General features: G+C 36.3%; 1 protein-coding gene across 2 annotated transcripts in view; it reads right to left on the bottom strand.

Moving 5' to 3' along the window:
- The window catches only part of GALNT1 (polypeptide N-acetylgalactosaminyltransferase 1), a 158089-nt gene that overhangs the window by 101958 nt on the left and 28508 nt on the right, over positions 1-27623 (bottom strand). Inside the window, exons 1-2 of one of the 2 annotated variants that reach the window (XM_027868942.1) lie at positions 11595-11683; positions 589-827 (exon numbers count right to left, since the gene is read on the bottom strand). In XM_027868942.1, the coding sequence (XP_027724743.1) occupies positions 589-727 (139 nt within the window). In that variant the 5' untranslated portion in view covers positions 728-827; positions 11595-11683. Of the gene's footprint in view, positions 1-588; positions 828-11594; positions 11684-27623 lie in introns of those variants that run through there. The other variant, XM_027868941.1, reaches the window with a different exon arrangement.

The raw sequence follows: 27623 nt of genomic DNA, 5'->3' as shown, positions 1-27623 counted from the left end.
CTTGCTGATCCTACCCCTACTTTTCAAGGGTTGTAGTATTCTCAACTACCAGGACCAGATTCTATGATTGATGTAGATGGCAAGATCTAAGTTGTTCTAGTTAGCAAAGTGGCCTGTCTAGAACTCTCATCATTAAGCTCCTTTTCCCTATGGAATGAGATAGGAGAGTAGGAGCTCTCTCTCCTGTTGATAGCTGAGAATATAATTAGCAGACTTCATATATTAAGAAATTTAATCATTGACTAATTTTGTATATTTTTTATTTAAAGTAGTGACCAAGAAGTAACTATCATCTCTATTTATCTAGCATTTCACACTGTAATGTATTATGATAACATTTGAATAAAATAATAAACATACAATATAAGATAATAGCTAAGCACACTGAATGTTTTGCTCTTCCCTATCTTTAACTGTTGGAAGAATTAATCAAAAACCTAACAAAGCCAGGAATTTATCATTTTATTTGGGAACAGAGATTTTTTTTAATATTAAGTATATACATTTCCCAACTAAGTATTAAAATATGCAAATATAATTTTAGCATGCTACACTCTATTTTTTTCAAAATTCTAAAAATTAACTCACCATCACCAGCAGGTAGCCCTCTCTCCTTTTTCTCATCACATTTGTTGCAGTCACTGAAGTAAAGCAGCAGAAACATATCCAGAAGTACCCAAATCAAGGAGGTGGCTAAGACCACCTTACAATATGCAAATTTTCTCATGGCACTTTAAATAAAATGCAAAAATTCTTTAAAATATATAAATATAGAAATATCTCCAAGATAACTTCAAATCAGTTTCATGAGAAATCACCTTCACAACCTGTAATGAGAAAAAAAAACAAAAAACTTCAAATTAACCAAAAAAAAACCCAGAAAACTAGGAAAACAAATTGTAAGATTAACATACTATTCACTTCAAATTTTTATATTAGTACTAAACCTGACCAAGAAATGTTCACAGTAGATTTATCACCTAAAACTCATTGTAAATGCTTCATTTTTGCCCCCAAATACACTGTTTTCTACTTAAAACTGCAGACCATGAATTTAAGAAACTTTTCAATCCAATTCACTTCAATATTTTTTTTTCAGAGATTTATGTAGCTAACATTTATATAGCACCTACTATGTGCCAGGTACTGTGCTAAGCACTTTACAACTGGTATCTCATTTGAGCCTCACAATAACCCTGGGATGTAGGTGCTATTATTATTTCCACTTTACAGATGAGGAAACTGAGGCAAACAAAAGTTAAGTGACTTGCCCAGAATCACATAGGTAGCAGTGTATTAAGTCCAACGTGAATTCAAGTCTTTTTGATTCCAGGCCTGGCACTCTCTTCACTGAACTACCTGGCGTCTCTTATTACCAAAACCTACTGAATTTTCTTAAAAGTAGGACTTAGGACCATATCTTGGAAATCATGTGGCTTGACTCCCCCTGCCAATTTAAATAGATAAGGAAACTATAGCCCAGAAAAGTTCAGGTTCACATGATTTAGACAAGAATACCAAATCTAAAAGTTCATTAAGTGAAATCAATCATTATAATAACAATGGCCTTAAGTTGAATTATAGACTAAGATACAATTATAAACTGTTGGGATTGTACCAGCTTAAAAAAAAATTCTGATGGAAGGCCTCAGATAAACAAGTCTGCATGTATGTATGGCTTTATACATTTTTAAATTTAATTTTTAATTAAGTTACGTTAGACAAAAAAATTTTATAATGTTGATAAGGAAATCAACAAAACATTAAGAAATTAAAATTTTATTTTAATGATATTATTTACAAGGGAAAAGGCTACAAACCACTGCATAACCATTAGTGAATTCTTTATAGTGGATTTCAGTGAAAGTCTACCTGGGTAGCTTCTCCTTTACTTTGTGTAATATCAGGCTAATAGAATTTTTGCAACATAAGACAATTAAATGGTAAACAAAGAACCTAGATACTTATAAAAGAACAAAAAATGCTCCCAGTGCATCATCATCTACCCTACTCCTGTTCTTTTACCCTATATGCTGCCTCTTCTGACTATTAGCTTTAAAAATGACAAGTCAAAGGCATGCAGATAGACTTAATGACCATTACTTTTAGACGTATTAAAACTCTGGGAAGCAAGGAACTCCCAGAATTATTTTCATAAGAAACTATTTTTCATTTTTAAAAAGTCTATTTGTATTTGTTATGAGATACTTACCAGTCCCTATGGCAAATTGCAATATAACTTTCCCAGTGATATGACTATGTCACTTTTAAGTCATTTGTAATTATTTGAAGTACATGAAGTATATGGCCAAAAGAAATTAAAACTAAACAACCACAATATTTTAAATATTTTCTACAGTATTTATCCAATACTAAATAACAATGCTTAAGTACAGTTTTCCAAAATGAGCAAGTACCTAGAGTCAGTATCATGAGAGTGATGATTTACAGGGGACAGAATATAGGACTTGAGGTCTGAGATCCTGTGTCTGAATCACTTCAGGGCCTTCAGGAAGCCATTTGGCCTCTCTTGAGTCTCATTTTCCTCATCTTTAAAATAAAGAGGCTGGACTGGATGCTCTATAGGATTCTTTCCAGCTCTAAATTCTATAACTTTGAAGTCGAATAGTCATTTAGCTACATCTATGACAGTATGTTGGTTTAATACAAAAACAACAGCAATCTCATAACTTTAGAATAACACCTTACATATATATGTTTCTCTGTACACTGATTAATTAGTTCTCTGTGTATACACAGAGAAACTCCACAAACTCCACTAAAGTCTTCCATTCACGTCTCATTACAACATGGAAGTGACTCTGGATTCTGAAAGACTCCACTGTCACATATGCCAATGGAGAATAAAGTCTAAAGAAATGATGAAGGGAATAGTTTCAGAGAAACCTTGGAAGACCTGTATGAAATGATATAACGTAAAGTGAGCAGAACAAAGAAAAAAATTCACACAATCATATTGTAAAGATAATCAACTCTGATCAAGACAATGACCAACCATAATTCCAAAGAATTCATGATTAAATAGCCATCCAACCTCTAGAGACAGAGATGATGGACTCAGAGTGTAGAAGAAAGTATACGTCTGTCTCTCTTTTTGACATGGCTAATGCAGGAATTTGTTTTGCATGACTATACATATTTTAATAGATTTTGTTTCTCTCAACTTTTCAATGAGGAAGGGAAGGAGAAAAGGGAGAGAGAGAATTGAGAACTGAAATCAAAATAAAGTTGAATTTTTAAATGAAAGAGAATAGACACTGAAAGGTCTCATCAAGCTGGGACAGAGGTGAGTATGGACAGTTCAATCAAGGTACTTCATGCCTGTCTATCAAGAATCAGTCCTAACTTGAAATCGGAGAAATTCATCACCAGAAGATGTGCCATCAGGTGAATTTTTTAGGCCATTCATGAATAACACTAAAGCAACAGAAATCAAGGCCTGGGTTCAAATCTTGTCTTTGCCGCTTACTAACGTGAGGGCATGAGCAAATCACTTAACCTCTCTGAGACTCTACTTCCTAATCTATAAAATTAGGGGATTGGATGAGATGGCCTTTAAGGTCTTTGCAGTTTTAAATTTATGATACAGTGATCTTTCTGATTCTGTACAATCATAAAATAGGAAAGTCCTTTTTCCCCGAGCAGAAAAAAAAAAGGCTTAAATTATGCTTAAAGAAAAAAAATGAATAGCCTAAAGTATGCTACACTTAAAGGTCACAAAATACCACGTTTTGACAAACTCTGTAATTCATTTGACATTATAGCAAAAAGTCAGTGTAGATTATCGTATACATCCTGTACTATTTCATTTTGGTGCATATTTGAAACTTCAATAAATATAACTTAAGAATTAAAATTCTTTGATATTTGAAACATAAGAATTCTACTTAGCTTTCCAAAAAGACACCAATGAGATTAGACATTTGTAATTGTCAATGAACTTTATATTCAAAATAAGCCTAAAAACACAAGTGACCATTTTTATAAAAAATTCTTAAGGAACAGCATTTTTTTTATTGACACAAAACAGTTCTGTGTTGGTATATAATATATAATAAATATAGCTGGTATAGTTGGTACATAACATATAAATTAAATATAGTTACTACAACTGATCTAATGCCATAATTCCTCTTTAGAAGTACATTAAGTGGCAGGTAGGTGGTGCAGTGGATACAGCACTGGCCCTGGATTCAGGAGGACCTGAGTTCAAATCTGGCCTCAGACACATAATACTTACTAGCTGTGTGACCCTGGGCAAATCACTTAACCCCACTGCCTAGCCAAAAAAAAAAAAAAAGAAAGAAAAGAAAGAAAGAAGTATATTAAACACAAAAGCATTAAAAAGGAACTTAAGTTATACTTTAAGCTACAAGCAATTTTTTTTCTTATACTAAATAAATTATACTACTGTATTCTTCTTTGTCTAATTTACTATGAAATAAATATTTGTATAAACTCAATCTTGGATTGAGTAAGCCAGGGAAAATATGATGAAGAAATTAAACTTCATAAAGTAAACACTAATCCAATCTGGTTGTATAGTATAAGAGGACCATCTCTGACATGATTGGAACATAGCAAAGAGAACCAATGTAAGGACACCTCCTTGGTTAAGTAGGGCTAGCACCTGGCAATTATGTGGATCCACAATTTTGTACTGGTCTATGTAAGTAATTGTTTCTCCTGCTATAGAAGATATAAGCTCCTTGAGTTTGGAGTCTGTTTAATTTTTTGGTATCCTCTGTGCCTAGTACAAAGCAGACACTTAATAAGTGCTTGCTGAATGATTATAACTGGCATCTGATAAATTCTCTGACCAAAATAATCACATCCATGAGTGTTATGTGCTACAAAATCAACAATGTATCTGGTGCCTTTAATTGCAAATCATTCTATCATAATATCCTTCAAGGCAGCCTTCTGACTTACAGACAGACATGAGAAATCACCCAATTACCCAAGAATATTTTTCTAGTCCTTTGGGATAATATTCCTTAGGCAATAACTCAAGGTTCTAATTTATTACCTACTGTTAAGGGTCTCCAAATTCCACAAATGCACAAAACTGAAGAAAGAACCCCAGTAGAGAACATTTGGGTAAGGACTAAACAAAGATGAGCAAAGCAGATGTGAGAGTGGAGTCTATATTTGATGATACTTGGATATAAGTTTGGAGGAGGAGTGTGGTATCATAGAGAGAGCTCTAGACTTAGAGTAAGGAGAATCAAGTTTGAGTTTCCCCTCTCACAATTCCAAGGTTTTGAGTGTGGACTAATCATTTAACTGCTCTGAATCTCCATTTCATAATTTGCAAAGGGGGATAATAACTACCTAGAAGGATTATTACAAAGATCAAATGAGATAATATAGTTAAAGCTTTGTAAACTTTAAATCACTGTATGCATGGCAGTTTCTATTATTATCATTATTATTATTCTATTTGTTAGACTTCATGGAAAGATTTACAGCAGCACATGGACAAGAGTAGCACAAAGTGAGAGGGTATGGTCAGCCTGCAGTCTGCATTGTTGGAGGGAGTATCTGTATCAGTGAGATCATGGATCCAACAAAGTCCATCCTGACAGAAGGAGGAAACAGATTGTGATTTCCTGATACATAACACAAAAAAACTGTCACTGAAATAAAGAATAGTTTTGATGTCAGATTATCTAACCATCAATATCATCGAAGTAAGTTTATTTAGCATTTGAAGACTAATAAAATATTTTGGGTGCATTATTTTTATATGTCATTTGAGAGGTTGTCAAAAAATTACACATTTTACACATCCCACATTTTACAGGTAAGAAAACTGAATCAAAAAGATTAAATACTGGACAACATATCAGTGAATATACATCAGAGCAAGGATGTGAAGCCAAGTTTAATTCTAAATCCAAGAACATGAGGCCCATCTATCAAAATTAAGCATGCTAGAAATCCTTAAATTGTCCTGATGAAAATCTGCTTTAGAAGATAACCGTTACTTCAGATTGGATTCTAAACAAAAGAAGAAATGGAAATAACAGGAAGCTTGGGAGAAAATGGTCATTTAACTCAAGAGTACATGTGAGCGAGGTAAAGACCACTGGAATTAGTGTAGAGGCTGGATTCAAAATCTCAGTCCTGATACTTACTACTATAACCTGTATAAACTGTGAACAAGTTATTTAACCTCTCTGGGTCTCAGTTTTCTCACCTGTAAAATGGGAGATCTTAACTAAATGACATCTTTTATAGTCCAATCCCTTTATATTATAGGTTAGGAAAATGAGGTCCGGGGAGATTAAGTGACTTGAACAAGGTCAGTCAAGAATTATCAGATCCAAGATTTGAACCTAGGTCCTCTGAATCAAGAGTCAGTGGTCTCCCACAATCACTAAGTCAGTCAACAAGGGTTTGTTAAGTACCTACTAAGTGCTAGGCATAGTGCTAAGTGCTGGCGATACAAAGAAAGGCAAAAAACAGTGAATGCTTTCAAGGAGCTCACAGTCTAATAGAGGAGACAACATAAAAATAACTAGGAACAAACAAGATATATGCAGGCTAAATTCAATATAACAGTAGATGGAAAGTACAGGTATTAAGGGAGATAAGGAAAGGCTTCTTGTTGAACATGAAGAACCCAGGGAAGTCAAGAGGTGAAGATAGGGCAAGAGTACTCTGGGAATGGAATACTCACAAAGGTCACAGAGAGAGTAAGTGTCAAAGGTAAAACTCAACTGAGGTCTTCCTAACATTCAGCCACTCAAATGCTCCATTCATTATGCCACCTATATTTCATCTTATAGGCTTTGTTCATCATTCTAGCTCACTGAGATTTTAAATCCTGATTCTGCCATCCAACATTGTAAATACCTCTCTCCCAAGCTCGTATAAATTTTTTAAAATCAGGTTCAATTAAGAAAAATTAATGTTAAAAATTTTTCCTAGGAAACCATAATGAACTATTCCTTTGTGTGACAGTGAAGAGATATAGTTTGTAATACATAGCCAAGATTATCCTAAGGACAAAAGTATAGCTCTCTATTGCCTGGGTTTTACAGATCTAAGTAATGTTTTTCAATGTTTTCAATATCCTTTTGAATGCCAAATTGGAGGCTTCATTCTGAAATTTCCAGCTGTTTAACATTTCCCTCAAGAGTACAAACCCAACCCAAAATTCTGACTAAAGTAACATACAGCCATCTAAATACTTTTATTTTCTTTTATTAAATTATTTTATTTTCTGATCCACAATCTCTCCCTTTTACATCTCCCCTCCCAAACTGAGAAAACAAGAGAAACAAAATCTGTGTATATACATATATATACACACACATATATGTGAAAGGAAAGGGGAAGGGAAAGAAGAAAGGGAGGGAACTGTAGTTGGCAATTGTGTTGATTACAGTTCCTAAGACTTTCAAAGTTGTCTTCCAATTCCAAAGGACCTAAGATAAAAAAATGTTATTCACCTCTAGAGAAAAACTAGTAACTCTGATTGTAGATTAAAGTATATTGTTTTTTCAATTTCTTTTTCTTGGATTTTTCCCCCACATGGTTAATACAGAAATGTTTTGCATGACTTAACATGCATAATGGGTTTCATAGTTTGCCTTCTCAGTCAGTAGAGGAAGGAGAGAATGTGCAACACAAATTTTTTTTAAATGAATGTTAAAAACAAAAATAAAAAACTTAGGAAAAAAGTTGTCAATCTTTATAATATTACCAACTATTTTACAAATTGTTCTCCTGGTTCTTCTCACTTCACACTCTTTTTTTCACAGTTCATACAAGTCTTTCCAGGTTTCTCTGAAACCAACCCCACTGTCATTTCTTACAGCACAATGGTATTCCATCACATAAACATACCAAAACTTGTTTTGCTTTTCCTAAATTTTCCTAAATTCAGTTTTTCTAAAACTGAAGGCACCCCTTCAGTTTCCAGTTCTTTGCCACCACAAGAGTTGCTACATTCTTAGTACATATGGACCTTTTTCTCTTTGTTTGATCTCTTTGAGAGTAAAGACATAGTAGTAATATTGCTGGGTCATTAAAACGCTCTTTCTTTAGCCTAACTTCTCTGGCCAACACACTAATAAAAATGAATTGAAAGATGCAATTATGCCTGAAACAAAAAAATCACTGCACAATATTGAATGTAACTTTCTTTTTCTCCCCATCCCACTGCAGCGTAGAGATGGCTACCATTAGAAACAAATATGTACAAATATGTAAAATCATTCAATACATACTTCTGTTTATCAGTTGTTTCTCTAGAGGGAGATAGTGTCCTCCTTCAGAGGTCCTTGGTGGTTAATTTGAGTTTTTATAGTACTCAAAATGACTTAATTGCTCCTCCCTAGACACTATACCCTCTGAAACCCAGGTTCTATAGTTAACAAACTGCACTTCATAGTTAATCTGAGCTATCCACACGGAAATTATTTTGAATAGCTTATATTCAATTCTAAATGTACCCACTGTTTCCCCTAGTAGAATGTAAACTTTGAAGAAAGGGGCTGTTTTATTTGGTCTTTGTATCCCACGGCCTAGAATAGTGCCTAGCACAGAGTAGCTACCTAAAAAATACTTGTTAATTGAACTGAAGGCTTCTAATGTTTCCCAATGCAAGATTAACTTAGGTTTGTTTTGCATATGTATTTTAAATACTTACATACATATGATGTCTCCCCTGATAGAATGTAAGCTCCTTGAGAGTAAGGATTTTTTTTTTTTACTTTGTATTCCCAGAATCTTGCACCCAATAGATGTTTAATAAATGCCTGATCAAAAGATAGTTATAATGAGACAGGCAATGGAGTACAGTGGATAAAAGGAAGGCCTAGATGTCACAAAGAGTATTGGTTTAAGTCCCGCCTCTGACACACACACACTAACTTTGTGATTATGGGAAAATCATTTAACCTTTTAGTACACCATGTAACTTTTTAAGACTATAAGAGAAAAATTAAAAACTCATTCATATAGCACTTAAAAGTTTACAATGTGATTTTCTCACAGCATCCCTGTAAGCTAAGTAATGTAAATATTACAATCAGGCCCATTTTATAGATGCAGAAACAGACTGCGGAACTACCTAACTTAATTTGTCATGGTCACAATGCTAGTATCTAAAGAGGCATTCGAACCCAGATCACCTTACAGCACTCCTTCCACTATAACACCATTATCTTTAAATGTCTTTTTTATAAGGGAAATTTTTGAAAGAGATTAAAATGGTTTATGCTGTATTAAAATATAAGCACTTTTTTATTATCTCCATTTGTAGAAGGTTTTTAGGAGAATTTTGCTGTCCAGTAACATGATCTTCTGGGTTATCCTTCCTCCTTACTAGACTAGGGAATGACCACATGGATCTTTCCAGATTTTCTTCCACCACCCAAGAGTACTCAGAGTGATCAAACTTGAATTCAAGTAAGACCTGGAGAGCAAGGGAGATGGCCAAAGTAGAGAGCTTTCTATCCCCCTTCTTCACGCCATCTAAGATCTCCCTTGGAGAAGAATGAGACCCAAAAGGTCAGATGTTTCTCTCCCTTTGGTCTGCAATTCTAGTTGCTCACTAAATACAGAAACTAATATTTTGAGAGAATATAACTTTAAACGAATCAGGTAATGAGATCCTATTAACTGAAAAACTGTTTTAGTACATACAAGGAACACATTACAGGAGATAACAGTTTGAAATAGGCTTGGGAGTAAAACAGAACAATTTAAAACAGAGTACGGAACACTTCTGAAGATTAATTTAAAAGAAAAAGTATCTTTAGCCCATTTAAGGTAATAAAACCTTTACTTGGAAATTCATTGATCCTAAGATTTCTAAGAATTAAGAAATCAGAGGCTTTAGATATAACTGATTCTCTGAAAGTTATCTGTCAGGAAATAACAGGAAGAATTCACTATTCAAAAAACATCAAACTAGAATAGAGTCCTGCTCTTGGGGAACCAACGAAAATGAATCTAGGTTACTATTCTGCCTGAAATGAAGATAAGAAGTAGACAACCTGAGAGAAATCTGTTTCAGGGGAAATAGCAATAGTGACAGGGGAGAATATAATTGTATATCACTGTCAAGAGTGTAATAAATACAGTGTGAGCTTTTAAGTGGAAATGGGAAGTAAGGAGTATTCTAATTCCCTTACCTTGATCAATGAGCCAGAGGACAAAAGTGAAATTGCAACTAATTCTGGAAAGGGTGGTCAGGGAGGCTGTATCATTAGGAAGAAGCCAAGTCTCAATGAAAGGCAGATGAAAAGAGTGGAAAAAGAAAAGATTTAAGATAAAAACAAGTTTGTTACTTACACATTCCAGACAGTACAATGGAAGGGATAGGCAATTTTAGAGTGGGACACTGACGGACTTGGTTGAAGGGGGTGGGAATAAGGAAGGAAGAGTCTGAATAATGACAACTTGAGCTCAGAATCACTGGGATGGGGAGGGTTATGCTGGTTGCGATTTTGTGAATCATTGACAGATTAGTTCAGATGGGTTATTAACATCACTAGAGGTTTGGTCTAAATTTGGAGTTTTTTCTAGGTATTTGTTAAGTATCGCAGGCAATAATGGGACCACTTGGGGGGGAGGGGAGTAGAGGTGGAAAAAGGTGATGGATTAAGTGTTTCTCTCTTATCCAATCCTTTACATGCACACCAGGCTCAGGAGACAGGAGATAGGGAGCATGAAAGGTCTCTCTGTGCCCTGCAGGCAGGAAAGGTCCCTGACAAGTAGAAGAAGACAGATGAGCACGTGATAGAATAGCATGTCTCTAATCCAAAATCCTATACTTAGTAAGTACATAACAAATGTTTTTAAAAAAGTAATTGATTGATGCCAATATGTAAAGAGTTCTTTGATATATTGAACAGAAGGTGCTATGCTTTTCCTCCTATGAAACATTTTTATTAAAGACTTGGGTGAATACAAAGGAAAAAGATACTTTGCAAACTTAAAATACCTTAAATGTCAGAATCAAGATTCAAAAAAATTTGAAAGGGCTGGCCTTAGCTAACAAGATGAAATTGAAGGAAGACAAACAAACACAATGTCATGCAGTGATATTAATTAAAATAAATATATTACACAAACACAGTAAAGGAGTTCAGCACATGCCAAAAGTATGATGAAGCTGCTTTAAAAAACAAAAAACAAAACACAAAACAAAACCATAAAACCCATCACAAACTTTTCCCCCTCCCCCGAGGGGTGTGGAGAGGAAAGAGGTATTCCTTCAGTGTAAAGGACTCTTGGTGAGAAACGTCCTAAACCAATGCATGTGAACACATTCTCTGAAACTCTGAGAGTGTTACAGGAGTTGGCTGGGGGCACTGAGGTTAAGTGACTTGCCCAGGATCACAGAGCCAGTATATGTCAAAGGAGGGACTTTCAAGATCTTTCTGAATCAGAAGTAACTCCCCATTCACCATGCCACATAAAATTTTATGCTAGATTAATGGATGAATGCTCCCATCAAAGGAAGTAATGTGTTCAGAAAAGGACAACTAGGACAGTAAAGACTAACAAAACTATTTCATATGAGGAGTGATTCAAAGAATGAAGAAACTTACCTAGAGTTTATATGTACAAAAGATTGTCCAAAAAGGTTTGGCCGTGGGTTGGAATAGTCCCAGGACCTGAGGCGGCAGCTGTGGTTTAGCTACAAGGGGGAGAAAGGAGAGGGCAGTCTGAGTGGCAGCAAGACAACTACTATGGAGGAGATCAGAGAGGGCACCTGGAGTTCAATTGCTCTAGGAAACCAGAAAGGTCCCCTCCTTCTCAGGGAGGCACTTTTCTTAGGAAAAGAGGCGCACTGCCAAGAGTCACAAAGAAGATATAGACCTAAAGTCAAGAAATAAGGAACATGCCTATCTAAACTCTTCTAAAGCTCCATAACCACCTTAAATTGCCCCAAAAGTGAAGGTCTGAGGTCAAGGTAAAGCATGCAGTCACAGTCCCACAAATTTGTAGGAGGAATATACTGAATAAAATTGATCTTTATTTAAAATTTCTTGTGTGTTAATGTCTGTGAATCCTTTTCTTCTTTTACAATTACTTCTAGTGGAGGATATAAGCTGTCCTATACCTGATAACCATATTGCACACTGAAAAACCTTAGATGTTAGCCATACCAAAGCTTTGCTTTTAGAGATTTTCCTGGGAATATCTACATATGGAAATTAAGGAGCAAAAGAGCACCTGACTATGAGTTCAGGTCCCCAGCATGGATCCAGACAGGTCCTTTAAACCCAGAGTACTCTGTGGGCATCCTTGGGCTGAGGGGTACAATTACTTTACATAATTTGCTCTCTTGGGTACTTCATATTCATTTCATCTATTGATTTTAGTGATTTGTGTTTTAACTTTTATGAAAAAAGATTTCTATCATTTAGTATCTTTGTGTGCTTTATTCAAATAAATTCTTCATTAAAATATCAGGCAGTTCAGTCATAATTACTCAAATATCTGGCAATTGACAGCATTTAAATTGTATTATATAATATTCATAGCCAAATTAATAAAAGTGTATATAAAAATTAACCTAACACCTTGAAGACTATTTTTTTTAAAAAAAAAGACTACTCAAACAACACACCCCTAAAACACATTCATTGGATTTTTATCTGGGTAGCTGGCCTTCTCTGAGTCCACGCAAGCATCTTACCTAGAAAATTTTCTTCCTAGTAGCACTTATTTTGGGCAAATGATTCCATTAATTCCAAAAGTCACATGTGAGCTTCTACTACCTTTTATTAGGATTGTTTAGAACTCACCCAAAGTTTCTTCCTAATATTATATATTAAAACTAAAACATACTTGCCACCTTTTAGAGTAGGAAGCCTGGCTTGAGCACATTCAAAATTTTAAATGTAAAGAGGTCTGCATAAGACAAAAAGACTTAAGGCAACTCCTTGTACCATCCCTGGTAACTGTTAAAGGTTTCTTCCTTCCTGTCCCCAGAAAGGTCAGAGACTAACACCCTTGCTTCTCTTCCCAGTCCCCAATTGAGACAAAAAATAAATAAATAACCCTCCCCCGCCCCCAAACTAGAAAGAATCACATGGATGGGTCCCTAGTCTAGTCAGGAGAGCAGGGTAGGACACAAGGCTTCTCCCAAAAATCAAGGGACCACAGACTTGGATCCAAGCAAGATAAAAAGCCTTCTTAAACCTCCAAAATAGGTAACTCTCCCTTATGTTACTTTCTCGAAGCAATCAATATATTGTCAAGAAACAAGCTTAACAATAAAAAATAACCTTTATGCAACCTTCTAAGGTTAGCAAAGTGCCTGCCTTACAACAACTCTGTGAGCTACATATTACACATATTATTATTCTCATTTTCTACTCAGCAGGACTTATTAAGGACTTATAACTCTAGGGGTTACGAAGAAAAGCAAAAAAAAAAGTCCCTGATCTCAAGAAGCTCACGTTCAAAAGGGGAAGAGAACATGCAAAAAGCTATGTATATACAAAATATACACAGAGAAAAGATCAAAGGTAATTTCTAAGAGGAGTCATTAGTAGTTGGAAAGTAAAGGCCTTCTGCAAAAGCTGGCTATAAATTGTCTCTTGAAGGAAGCCAAGAAAAGCAAGCAGCAGAAGCCATACAACAGTTATGTGGTTGTGACATAAATCACTGTCAAGATTCAAATCTAGGTCTTCCCTGATTCCAGATCCAGAAATTTTTCTTTTTGCACTACCTCTCACTGCGAAATAACTGAGGTTTATATTCCTTATGACTGAAACTAGAAATACAACCAAGACACAGAAGCCAAAAGCACTTTGCATAGAGCCTTGCCCAGTTACCATTAGGTGACTCTGGAACATTTCCTCATCTGTAAAAACTATAGGATTGGAGCAGATAACATTTGGGGTCTCTCACAATTTAAATAATGATGCTGGGTCAATCCTTTAAATCTATGCTAATTCTATAGTCTCTTATTTCTAGTAAAGTTAAAAGAAGGCAAAGTCCGAAGGTCTTCATTCCTCTCTAGGCTCCTCCACTCCTGACTCTCTGGACAATGGCAGAGCGGCCTCCCTACCCAGGATATTTACTCTTCTCCAGGCCTTATCACATACCACAGTCTGCCTTAGCGGCCACTTCCTCCAATTGGTTGGGTCCTCACAGAACCTCCACTGTAAGGAAAGCCCTGAGGTCATCTTTTCTCTTCAGATTTTCTCCATCACATCCATTCACAAGTACCTTCTCCTTCTCCCTCCCCACCCTTTCCAGTTTGTGTGGACCCTTTCCATATTAGAATGTAGCCTTCTTACAGACAGGGACTATTTTTCTTTCAACTTTGTGTTTGTATTCTTAGTACTTAGCCCAGTGCCTTGCACATCGCAAGCACTTAAATGCTAGATGACAGTGACCTAATATCAGGTAAAAATCTATGCCTACTATGAATTTATGTTACCTAATCGTCAGGCAATCTTTTTACTTCCCTAATCTATTTTTTATTCCACTTACCAGAGTGACTGCTCAAAACCTCTTCTTTCTCAAACCTCCCATAGAATACCTCCCCCAACTCTTCAAGCTGAAGGACCTTGCCTGAGAAGAAAATTTAAGAAATATAAATAAACTTTTTCTAGGATTTTGAGTGTAGAAAGGAGGAGATATGTAGGGCACAGAAGAAAACAACAGAATGGGAAAGACAAGAGATCTCTTCAAGAAACTTAGAGATATCAAGGGAAAGTATTGTGCAAAAATTGGCATGATAAATGACAAAAATGAGTAGGGATTTAACAGAAATAGAAAAGATTAAGAAGAGGTGGCAAGGATACATAAAAGAACTATACAAGAATGATCTTAATATCACCAATAATCACTATGGTGTAGTTGCTGATCTAGAGCCAGACATCCTGGAGAAAGAACTCAAGCGGGCCTTAGAAAGCATTGCTAACAATAAGGCTAGTGAAGGTGATTGAATTCCATCTGAGCTATTTAAAACCCTAAAAGATGATGCCGTTAAAGTGCTGCATTCAAAATGCCAGCAAATCTGGAAAACACAACAGTGGCCGTTGGATTGGAAAAGATCAGTTAATGTTCCAATATTAAAGAAGAGCAATGCCAAAGAATATTCAAATTACCAAACAGGTGTACTCATGTCACACGCCATCAAGATTATGCTTAAGATTCTGCAGGCCAGGCTTCAGCAATACATGAATAGAGAATTACCAGAATTACTAATAGGTTTTCAAAGAGGTAGAGGAACTAGAGATCAAATTGCCAACATTTGCTGGATTATGGAGAAAGCAAGGGAAATCCAGAAAAAACGTCTAGTTCTGCTTCATTAACTACACTAAAGCCTTTGACTGTGTGGATCACAACGAAATGTGGCAAGTCCCCAAAGAGACAGGAGTACTAGATTATCTTAACTGTCTCCTGAGAGATCTACATATAGGCCAAGAAGCAACAATTAGAACCAAACTGATTGGCTTAAGATTGGAAAAGAAATGCGACAAGGTTATACACTGTCAACTTATTTAACTCGTATGGAGCATACATCATGCAAAATGTCAGGCTGGATAAATCAAAAGCTGGAATTAAGGTTGTCCAGAGAAATAGCAACAATCTCAGATAAGCAGACAATACCACTCTGATGACAGAGTGAAGAAGAATTAAGAAGCCTTTTGATGAGTATAAAAGAGGAGCATGTAAAAGCTGGCTTGAAGCTTAACATCAAAAAATCTTGGCAACTGGTACCATCATTTCCTGGCAAATAGAGAAGAAGAAATGGAAGCAGTGTCAGACTTTATAATCTTGGGCTCAAAGGTCACTGCAGATGGTGATTTGCAGCCATGAAATCAAAAGACAGAAAGCTATGGCAAATCTGGACAGCATACTAAAAAGGAGAGACTTCACCTCGCCAACAAAGGTCCATACAGTCAAAGCTATGGTTTTTCCAGTAGCAGTGTAGGACTGTGAGAGTTGGACTATAAGGAAAGCTGAGTGCCACAGAACTGACACTTTAGAATTGTGGTGCTGGAGAAGACTTTTGAAAATTCCTTTGGACAGCAAGGAGGTCAAATCAGTCAATACTTACAGAAATTAATTCAGGCTATTCACTGGAACATCAAATACAAAGCTGAAGGCTGATACGGGGAAAGACTGAAGGCAAAAAGGAAAAGGGGATGGCAGAGGATAAGATGGATAGATAGTATCATGCGAACAATCAACAGAAACTTGGACAGACTTCAAGAGTTAGTGGAGAATAGAAAGGCCTAGTATGTTATGGTGCATGGGGTCATGAAGGGTCAGACATGACTGAATGACCGAACAGCAACACACAAGGCAACACTTCGAGGGTATCAGGAAAGATAAATGAGAATCTTTAGTTTCCTTCAAGGACCAACTCATTTCTACCACCTTTATGTGCATCCTTTCCTGATCCCCCAAGTTGCTCTTATCTGTATATGTAATGTCTCTAACCCCCTCCCCACCAGTAGAATATAAACTCTTCTGAGAGCAAACAGTTCTTTTTTCTTTGCATTCCAAGTTCCTTGGACATTATTAAAAAGCAATTAAAATATATTTGTTGAATTCAAGTCTAGTGAACATAACCGGGTACTGCTCTTCTTAACTATCTTCATTCATCAACAATCCCCATCCTGGGATTCTTGTTCCATTCTCTCACCCTGACTTCACCACATGCAGTCCTAGAACCAGGAATGAGCCTTATTTAAATTTGCTATCTATTCCAATACAAAATTCTAAACACTGTAAATATTTAATGTTTGTGTTGAGTGACAATAACATTTATTTAACAATAGGTACACATAGTGAGATAAAAAGTCTGTAGCACACTCCCAACAAAGAACAGCACCTTAACCAAAAAAGATCATACCACCAGAAAATTATTTGGGCTGGTCACTAAGGAAGAGGTAGAGATTGAATTTTCCCACTTCTCACTGTTAAATGGGTACAAGGAAACTTCAGTTAATAGTGCAACTGAACAGCCACAAAGTATGTAATATAGGCGTTTCCTCTCCCTGATTCCCAAGTTCTTAAAAAAGAACTTAAATGAGGCAGTAAAACTTAAAACACCTATCCCAGTGCTGCCACATTTTATCCCATTTAAAAAAAAAATCAAAATTCCCATTTTGTTTTTCAATGTTATGATAAAAAAACTAGAATGCTTTTGACTTCTATAAACACAAAACAGTTACTTAAATATTGGATCTATATTTGTTAAAATATTATGTCTAAGGCAGGGGTTCTTAATCGTTTTTGTGCAAGAGATCCCTACAGTTGTTTGGTGAAGCCTATAGACCCCTTCTCAGAATGTTTTTATATGTTTAAAATAAATTACATTAAATTACAAAAGAAATCAACTATATTAAAATAGTTAAAAATAAGTTCACAGACCCCAGGTTAAAAACTCCTGGTCTAAGGACAGTCCATATTTTCCCCCACTGGGAAAGGACTCAGTGTCTTATCTGGCTTACTAATGGAAGGGGGAAGAAGAGAGGTCAAGTCATGCCATCTCTACGTGCTTCACAGTATAGTGAAAAGAGCACTGGATTCAGAGTCAAAGGACTGACCTGTGATTCAAATCAAATTCAAATGCTACCTTTGTGTGACCATGAACAAGTAAGTCACTTAACTTTTCCGGGTCACAGTATACTCATCTATAAAATGAGGAGACTGGATCAAATGACTGCTAAGGTCCCTTTTAGTTCTCAAGCTATAACAAGGTAAAGAACTTGTATGCTTCACTGGTATCCACACAATCTTAAAGAGATTTAGAGGAAGGTTCCCCAACATACTTGGTAGACTTCTGGTGGAGAATTTGCAAGAGGGCACAAACAAGAGACACAAAGTACGAAAAGTTGCAGATAGGTAGTAATTTGTACTACTAAATACCAACATTTATGAGGTCACAAATGCTTCAAAAGTATAAAAGTGAGCAGAGAACCTTGCTTAGTGCCATTGGAGACACTAACTTTAAAAAAGATTAGTCCTTGCATTCAAATATCTTAGAGGAGTTCAGACACCAACACAGATAGCTACAATACGCAATATTACATGAAAATATTATCTGTTGTTCGGTAGTGTCCAACTCTTCATGATCCCATGGACCAACTGTCCATGGAATTTTCTTGGCAAAGACACTGGAGTGGTTTGCCATTTGCTTCTCTAGTTTTATGCAGGAAGGGGTTAAGTGACTTACCTGGGGTCACACAGCTACTAAGTGTCTGAGATCACATTTGAACTCTAGTCTTTCTGACTCCAGGGCCAGCACTCCATGCACTGTACCACCTAGCTGCTCCATTTAACTTTATAAAGTACTATATAAAGTCTGAGGAAGAAGTGTATATGGGGAGGAGGGAAAGGGGGGTCCACTGAAGCACTGATTTAGAGCTAGGGGGTAGAAAGTTGTCAGGAAAAACCTATTGAACAGATTAAGAAGGGGGTCAGTCTGTGAGGCTGCCTTAGCTACTTACTGGTGATCTGAATGGGGGGGGGGACACTATGTTTGCCCAGGGTGACTTCAACCAATCTTTCTCTGAATAAATGATAAAGATGAAGTACCTCTCCTTCTGAAGCTAACATCCTTTCAAGACAAGAGCCATGATTTATATCTCTTTATATTCATCCCGGTATTAATAATCACAACGATTATTGGTAGTCCTAGGCTTTATAATGGAGCATAATGATACCCAAATTGTAAAAATTAAGAGTTCTGCCATTCTAAATAGATTTTATTTAGAGATTTCTCTAGTCAGAGAATCATTATAATATTTTCATAATTCTTTTTGGTTATTTCATGTTTCAGTCTTCTCAAGTTCTGGGAAAATAATCTGAATCAATGATTACCAATCTAATATTTGAACCCAAAATGCAAATTTTATGATTTCTATGACCTGTTACAGTAAGATAATAATGCTTCTTGAAATTGAAGACACCATATTTTAAATCTCTATGACCTTATACACACTATAGTGGATTTTTATCCTTTGAAGGCATGATACATTTTTGGAACTAGGTGTAAATTATTTTGAGTTCCTTTATGTCAACAAAATTCTTATTCTTTAAAACTCCTATTGTCCCTAACACAGTACAATGCATATAGCAGGTCCTTAATATTTGTTGACTAAACAAAATAAATACATTTTGAAATAAAAATAATAAGAATTTTATTTCTTCATGGCTATTCACCACTATTAGGTACACTAACACAATGACACTTTTAAATATTGGGGAAAAAAACTTCTAGAATTTGAGAACTCTTCTTTGGTAAACAGGCACAGAAATACCATTATTTTGGGGTTTCATTTAGAGCACTAAAATCTTTTTGTTTGTAGAAATTCTGTACAGCACATTAAACACAGGAGACTTCTACCTTTAATTGCTTTCACCATTACCATAAAGCAACAGTTTCCAACCTGTGGGCTACAAACCCTAGAGGGAGCCAGAGAGTTATTGTAAGGGGTGTGAGAATCCATATGTATACCAAAAACTCAAAAACTGGTCTTTATTAGCTTCGTAAAACATGCAGTTATGACTCAATATAATAAATGAGTTAACATGACTCTTACAGACTGAGTAAATAATGTCTTATGTATATGTGCTTTACTGTTTTTCAAACATAAATGTAGAGGCTATCTAAATCTAAGAAAATACTGTGAGAACTTTGAGGAAGTTTCAACAGTAATATGTAAATCTATATGTCTATTTGAGTACATTTCAACTTCTACAAGGAAATGAGCAAAGTCTAAAATTTAACACCTAAGGGGGAAGGGCAAAAGGGGAACAGACAACAGGGGAATAAGATTAAGGGACATAGTACCTCTAGGAAATATGGACAAAAATGGTTCCACAGCCAAGATGAGCTCCTTCAAAAACAATGGAAAACACAAAGTAAAATACTGCCAAACAGGAGAGATGACCAAGAGAAACACTGGTGTCATAATCTCCACCAAAGTGGAAAAAAAGACAACAAAGGACTGAACTATAGGTTTCAGAATTTAGCCTAGTAACCAAGGGACTCCAACTTCCCCCTACATTATCCATCCAAAACTAGAGGGTAGGAGGGTGTCTCATCTAAAACACCTTGATTCCCAGGCAACATGACCAGGACCATAGGAGAAGATGGGGCTATGCAGTTCAGCATCACACTACAACCAATCAAAAGATATTTATCAATTGACTACTATACATTAATCATGGGCAGCTAAGTGACACAGTGGATAGAGCACTAGGCCTGGAGTCAAGAAGACCTGGGTTCAAATCCAGCCTCAAACACTTACTGTGGACCCGGGACAAATCATTTAACCCTGCTTGCCTCAGTTTCCTTATCTGTAAAATGAGCTGGAAAAGGAAATGGCAAACCACCCTAGTTATCTTTGCCAAGAAAACCTCAAAATCAGAAATGAAGAGTTGGATATGACTGAAAATGACTAAACAACAAAAATAAATTATCAACTTACATTTATCAAGTGCTCATTAGATGCTAGAAACTGGAAATTTAAAAAAAAATAATAATAATAAATGAAACAGTCCTGCCCTCAAGAAACTTGTATTGGGGTAGACAGGCACATGCATAAGTATAAGCTAAATAAATATAAGGCAATTTTGTGGGGAGAAGCTTTGGGCCAAATAGTGGGGATACACAAACAAATGAAATGGTATCTGCCCTCAAGGAGCTATATTCTATCACTATTCACACTAATAAAAACAATATAGCAAGCAAAAAGAGAAGTTCATCTTTCCACCTAAGACTCAGGATCAAATATCACCTGCTACAATTACTAGCTGTCATTCTGAGCAACTCACGTAACCTCTCAGAACCTCAGAGGAAAAAAAATGGAAAAGATGTAGAAATCATCTCTAAAATTGGGATAATAATAGCTATGCCCTTATAGAGCTCTGAAAATAAAATGAGGTAATATATCTAAGGTGCTCTGTAACTGCTATATAAATGTGAGCTATAATTATTGTATCAACCTCCTCCTCTACATTTTTTTTTTTGCTGCTTCTTCTGTTTTCCTGAACTTTTTTAACATATCAACTTTTTCCAGTTACGTTTTGACTTGGTTCTCTGCCACTACTGTGGTTTTTCATCATCTTCTGAGCTCTTTAAACTGCTTTTGTTTCTGTCTGTTGCAGCATTAATTCCTGGTATCTGAAGATTTGTGTTATAAAATTTCTTCACTTTTTGCCTTTTTTGAGTGCCTAGTGAGATTTTTGGACTATTATCTTCTACTTTAGGAACAGAAAATCATTTTAAGTCATTTCCCATTTATATAACAATGTAAAAGAAAAATAATTGATGATGTCTAATTTAAGTCACTCAATAAAACATAAATCTCTGCAACATCAGTCTAAATACTGACAATCTATTTGTCAAAAGTAGGATTCTTTTAGAATCTCTAAACCCTTCAGCTACCATCTTTCTTTCCTACCTAACAAAAGTATTTTCAAAATGTTTGCCTTTAATACCCATGAAAAGTACTATGTGCTTACTAGATGATATTTCTACATTTCTGAATCTCAGCAAGTTTAATATGTGGAATAATGTAGAGAAGGATAGGAAACTGTATACAAACTGACACAAAATATACAACCAAAACAACAATACACACAATGACTACAACAATGTAAATGGAAAGGGGGGGGGGAACCCTGAATGCTGTGTAATTATAACAACTAAGTTTAGCCCAAAAGAAGAGATGAGAAAATGCATTTCCATCCCTTCTTTGTAGGAGGATGGGAGGAGGGGTGGAAGGTATTTGGGTTTGGAACATAGCAAATACATCACTGATTCTACTACAGTGCTATCCCCCCACCCCTCACATACACCTTAATTATTTGTTACTAGGAATGTCTCTCTGTGGAAGGAGACAGTATATATTTGGAAATGAAGGTGACACAAAAACAAAAAACAGCAATAAAATTTTTTTAAAAGAAAATCCAAGTAATTTTAATATAAACTTTTCCCCAAATATAGATACATTAATAATACCTAACAGTGGTTCTAATAGTTGAGCTTTCACCATATCTCACCCAGAACTTGGCTTCCAAGTTACTTCCCCTCCACTCACCAAGCTGCCTACACTCTTGTCATCCTCACCTCTCTCCCACAACCTTTGATTCCCAGCACCTTATTTTGCCAGGAACTAGAACTCCACCTACTTCTTGGCCACCTCCACACCATGCCACCATCAGTTAGTCAGTTAACAAATATTTATTAGCACTAACTGCGCCAGGCACTGTGCTAAGCACTGAGTATACAAAGAAAGGCAAAATCACTACCTTCAATGAGTTAATGTTCTAACAAGGGAGAAAATGTGCAAAACAAATAAATAAATAAGTAAAACAAAACATACATTTGAGAGATATACAGTGTAAAAGGAAGGTAATTTCAGAAGTAAGGCACTAAGAGAACGGAGGGAAAGCCCAAGAACAACTTTCTTCAGAAGGTGGGATTTGAACCTATTCTTGAAGGAAGCAAGGAGGTAGAAATGAGATGGCAAAGCATTCCAGGTATGGGGGGGAACAAATAAACTCCCCCATCCCTTCCAACTCCCTTTTATATGTTGGCTTCCCCCAGTAGAATGGAAATGACTTGGGAGCAGTAACTGTCTTGCTTGCTGGTACCAGTATTCATCTTTACCACTTAGTACAGTGCCTGGCACAGACTAGGACTTTAATAAATGTTCTATCTATCTATCGAGTATCACCCTTTTTTTCCTAGAAATTGTCATTTAAAATAATTGTAAAATAAAGAGCTGCATGTTTTTAAAAATCCTATTTTTATACCATGCAAAAAAAAAGGAAAGAGAAGGATCTCGTTACAATTCATACTACAAAATTAATCTACAATTGTGCCAAAAGATGAGTTTAGCTTTCAATTTTTCAGTTAGTATTTTTGAAAACTAAAGAAAATTGCCCTATGTAGGAAAAAGTAACTAATTCCAAGAAAGTTTTTTCCTTCTTAATAAGGAAGAAAATTTAACTTCTAAGTGACATAATCTCAATGTTTCATGATAAATAAAGATCTTGAGGGAGAGCTATAAAGAACAAAAATGAGAGCAAAAGAAGAAAGAAGTTTATGTGCAGCTTATTTAATTTTAGTAAGAATACCATTTAAATGTGTTCCAGATAAGACAGTTAAAAATCTAAATTAGAATTGCTTATGGAATTTAAATCCTATTTTCGTCAACTGAATGCTATTTCAATGTACCTAGAAAGAACTAAGCATTTCAATGTAACCTCTGGTATATGTCCACTTGCTAAAAGGCAGAAAAATTACAACTTTTCCAAACTGATGGATGGTACGTATAACAAAATGCAGCCCAAGACAACCCCAAAACTAAAAGATTACTAGTTGCTTTCACCAACCCTTGAGTAAATTTCCTCAACTGTCCAGCCAATGAAGGATTTGTGCTCCAAAAGTTAAGTCCCTACAATGGCCTCTGTGGATACCAGTACAATATAGTCTGTAAACGTTTAAAATAGGCAAATTATTCTAGTATTGTGAAAAGGAACTCCAGTGGACAAATTATACACAAACCAGGCAACTTAAAGCACATAAACAGTATAGTTGTTTCTAGTTTCCCTTCCTAGTTTTTCTTTAAACCAGCCCAAGGTCAGGACTATTTCTCAACTCCCTTGATCTCCTTTGAGATCTCTTCTTTTTAAAATACTCCCTGTCCCTTGATTTTAGATTAAATTGCTCTCTGTATATCCACCCGAACCTCAAATCAATGACTTGCCTTGAATCTGCTCAAAGAATTTCAGAAGATCAGAGGATTATATACGCGAAGTTGGAAAGGACATCCTACTTCACCTAGTCCAAATCTATTTTACAGATGAAGAATCTGAGGTACAGAAAGGTTAAGTGACTTTGCCCAAGGTCATAAGGATAGTAGAGCCAGAATTTGAATCAAGACCCTCTGAATTCAAAACCAGTCTTCCTTCCTCTACATCACACTGCCCCTTCAATGAAATGGCCTAGCTAAGGATCAAAACCATGAACTTGGCATCATAGGCAGCTCACTGCCAAACTGGTCTACAGACACAGATAACACAAACTTCACATGCAGATATCACAGAAATTGAGAGTTAGGAAGTTCATGAGACCCAATCCAACCCAAATGAGAAAAAGTTTACCCCACTACAAAATACACAACAAATGGTCATCTTAACTTTGCTTAAAGATCTGTCAATGCAGTTTGAGGTGAAATTCAGGATTCCAATTCTACAGTTAAAGGAAGCAGAGATCATGAGACAGTTTTACAGTCAGCTTTATTGAGGAGGTAGGGATAATGAAAGTAGGTCTTCTGGGACTGGTGGAAGGGGACACCAAAACCAGTAAAACATGGTGGTGATAGGTTTTTATAGGGTTCTTATCCAGGTCACATAGGACCAAGTATTTAGGGAAAAGAGCAAGGAGCCTGGACACCACAGATCAAGGTTCTAGACCTGGTCCAGATTGATGGAAGTGGTATGGGGGAGTGGAATTGGGGTGGTGGTGCAGTGAATTTCACTTGAGGAACTAGCATTCAATTGATATTCAAACTCTCCACACTGGGAAAAGAATTCTCAGTCATTATTCCATGCCCTATTTTGACTAGATAAGTCAGGTGATTTAATTTGAGCCTCCCTGGTGGCAGGGTAGGGAAGATAATTCATATTCTTATAATCTCAAATGAGAAGGAATCCACCACTTCCCAAGGTAGCCCATTCTACTTTGGGACAACTCTCTTAATTACTAGAATTTTTTTCTTTACATCAAGTCCAAATATGGTTCTTTGCTACTTTTACCCATTGTTACTAGTTTTGCACTCAGATAAAGCAGAATTATTAATGACTAATCTGTGGGTTCAGACATTCAGCCCATTCCAAACCCACTTAATTGTACTATAATCAGGCTCATATGTCTCTATCTTGTCCACAAAGACAGCCAAAAAGTTTTTATCAAACTATATGCCAAAATCTATGTAAATTTTATCTACAACATTTCCTTAATCAACCAATTTAGTGATCCTTTCAAAGAAAGAACTAAATTTAGACTATTATAACCTTTTCTTAATGAAGCTATGTTGGCTTTTTGTAATCAGCACTTAATTTTCTAGATGCTCACTAATTATCTCTTTAATTATCTCTTTTAAATACTCAAATGGATGCATGATCTCACAAATGTGGATATTCTAGCCAAAGATGCAGATCACAACTCATCTGTGCTGACCCATCAGACACAATTCTAATCCACAACCTCCAAGAAGTTCAGCATAGGGCATTTAACTCGATGTATTAGGAGGTGCCTGTACTTTCTTCATAACACTGGAAGGACGCTAGTGGAGTACAGTCTTTCCATTCGTTAGCCTTCCCTTGTGGCTACATGACCAATCCATTTTCTTTTTCATTCATGTGTTCTTTGGGGCAGCTATATGACGCAGTGGATAGAGCACTGGCCCTAGAGTCAGGAAGACCTAAGTTCAAATCTGGTCGCAGACCAGACATTTGACACTTATTAGCTATGTGACCCTGGGCAAATCACTTAACCCAATTGCCTCACCAAAAAACAAAAAAACAAAAAAAAAATTCATGTGTTCTTTGATGCTATCTTTTACCCTAGTTCTCCTCCATGAGTTCCTGTTTGTAATGTATTACAATCTGCTGGCACCCTCCAGCAGAATTCCATGTGTAACCAAAGCATATGCCAGGTAGTAAATAGATGGACCTAGGAAAACACAAAGACAACAATGCAAATTCAAAGAACAAAAAATGAAAACCATCATTATGTAATAATAAAGTCCAAGTTTGGCCTCACGGGAGTTTTTAGAAAATGTACTTCCCTTCTTTTTATTACAGAAGTACTGGGAATATGAAAGTGAAAATGTCAGACACGGTTGAAGTTTATTGGCTTTCCTGAACTGTCTCCCCTTTTCTATCATTTTTATAAAGGAAGTTCCTTAAGTATAGGGGAGAGAGAGATAGAAAGAGACACTGGACAATGCAGATGGTATAAAAACAAAAGATATTAATAAAGAATTTAACAACAATAAAGAAAACAAGAATAATGAAGTTGTTTGTTTTTTTTGGGTGGGTGGTTAAAGATAGGCTTTTGTTCCATGAAGAAATGTGGAGTCTTTAAACAACTTTGAACTTTCCCAAGGCAATATAGGTTGCTCTTTTCCTCCTGGTAGACAATAGCCACAAGGGTTTTGATGTGGACTGCATGAACCTCAAAGGAGGAGAGGTTATTGAGAGATGGTGGTAGAGAAAGAACCTGAAAGCCACAATGAGAAATAAGAGTATTCCAAGTCCCCTACCTTGATAGTAGGCTGAGGGGAATGAGTAAAAGCGCAGCTGGTGCTGAAAAGGGTGGCCAGGAAGTCTGTTGTCATCACAGTAGAGTCAGTTCTCAGTGAGAGAAAAAAGATGCAAGGAGTGGGAAAGTAAGAGTTAAGAGGAAAGCAAGTCCTAGAGGGCACAATGAAACAGGGATAAGTAGCTTTTGTTTGGGTCTGGGGAGAGGGGTTTAAGGGAGTGAGAATAAAGAATTGTGCAGCACTGGATGGGTAATGAGGTTTGGATGATAACCAACAAGGTTTCAGAATCAATGGAATGGGGAAGGCCTGATCAGGGGTAGTTTGTTAATCATTACATGAAAAATTTAGAGATTTTCAAAGTATTGTGATCTCTGAAAGTATTAAGTATAATACTATTATGATCTCTGTGGGAAATCCTTTAAGCACTGCAGGTGAGGCAATAAGAACTTGGAGCAGGAGTGGTGACACTCTCCTCCCTCCAAGGCAGGAGACCAGGCCGGAAACGATGCCCTTAAGAGAAGAACGCTTCTCCTCTTTCCCTGGAGATCACTGATCAGGCAGGAAATGTGACAATAAAACCTCAAAGTTGTTTTAATTGGCATTTTTCTCAGTTATTTGTAGCAGTCTTTCATGTTTATTGCTGATGGTTTGCAATTCTTCTTTTGAAATCTGTTTATAGCCTTGAACATTTATCTGTTAGAGAGTAGCTCCTATTTTTATATGCTAATTCCTTATATTTCTTGGATAGGACTAGGATATGATTTCATTTTTATAGAGAACGCTTAATTAGAAAACTCTTGCTACCAATGCAGACACTTGTTCTGCAATTTATAGTTCTAGAGGCATGCTCAGGGTGCTGAGAAGTTAAGTGACTTGTCCAGAGTCACAGAACCAGTACCAGAGTCAGGAGTTGAACACAGTTCCTCTTGACTGCTGAAGCCAGTTCTCTCTCCACTTACGTCATCTTGGATGCCACACATTTAGCAGAAGTCATTAGTGAGAACAAACCCCAAAATCTGAATTAGTTTTAGGAAAAAAAATGCATTAGGTCATTTGGGAGGGAAAGAGTACAAAAAGGGGTGGCTCTCCCCACAAGTCTTTCTGAGTTTACATTATTATAGAGTTCAGAAAACAGCACAAGGACATTCGCCTGATTGGCCTCACATGGCAGTAGGTAGTCTCCAAGAGAAGGGCAATTAGAGATGTATACCATTAGCTAAGTCGATGTGATCTGGAAAACACAAAACACAAACTTTGGGGGGCCCCAAAACAAAACCTGAGGACCCAAAGAAAGCACTGGGTAGGACCTAGCAT

The sequence above is a fragment of the Vombatus ursinus genome, unplaced genomic scaffold (genome assembly GCF_900497805.2).
Source record: "Vombatus ursinus unplaced genomic scaffold, bare-nosed wombat genome assembly UNPS02014791.1, whole genome shotgun sequence".
NCBI lineage: Eukaryota > Metazoa > Chordata > Mammalia > Diprotodontia > Vombatidae > Vombatus > Vombatus ursinus.
This window is presented reverse-complemented; position numbering and strand designations above follow the sequence as displayed.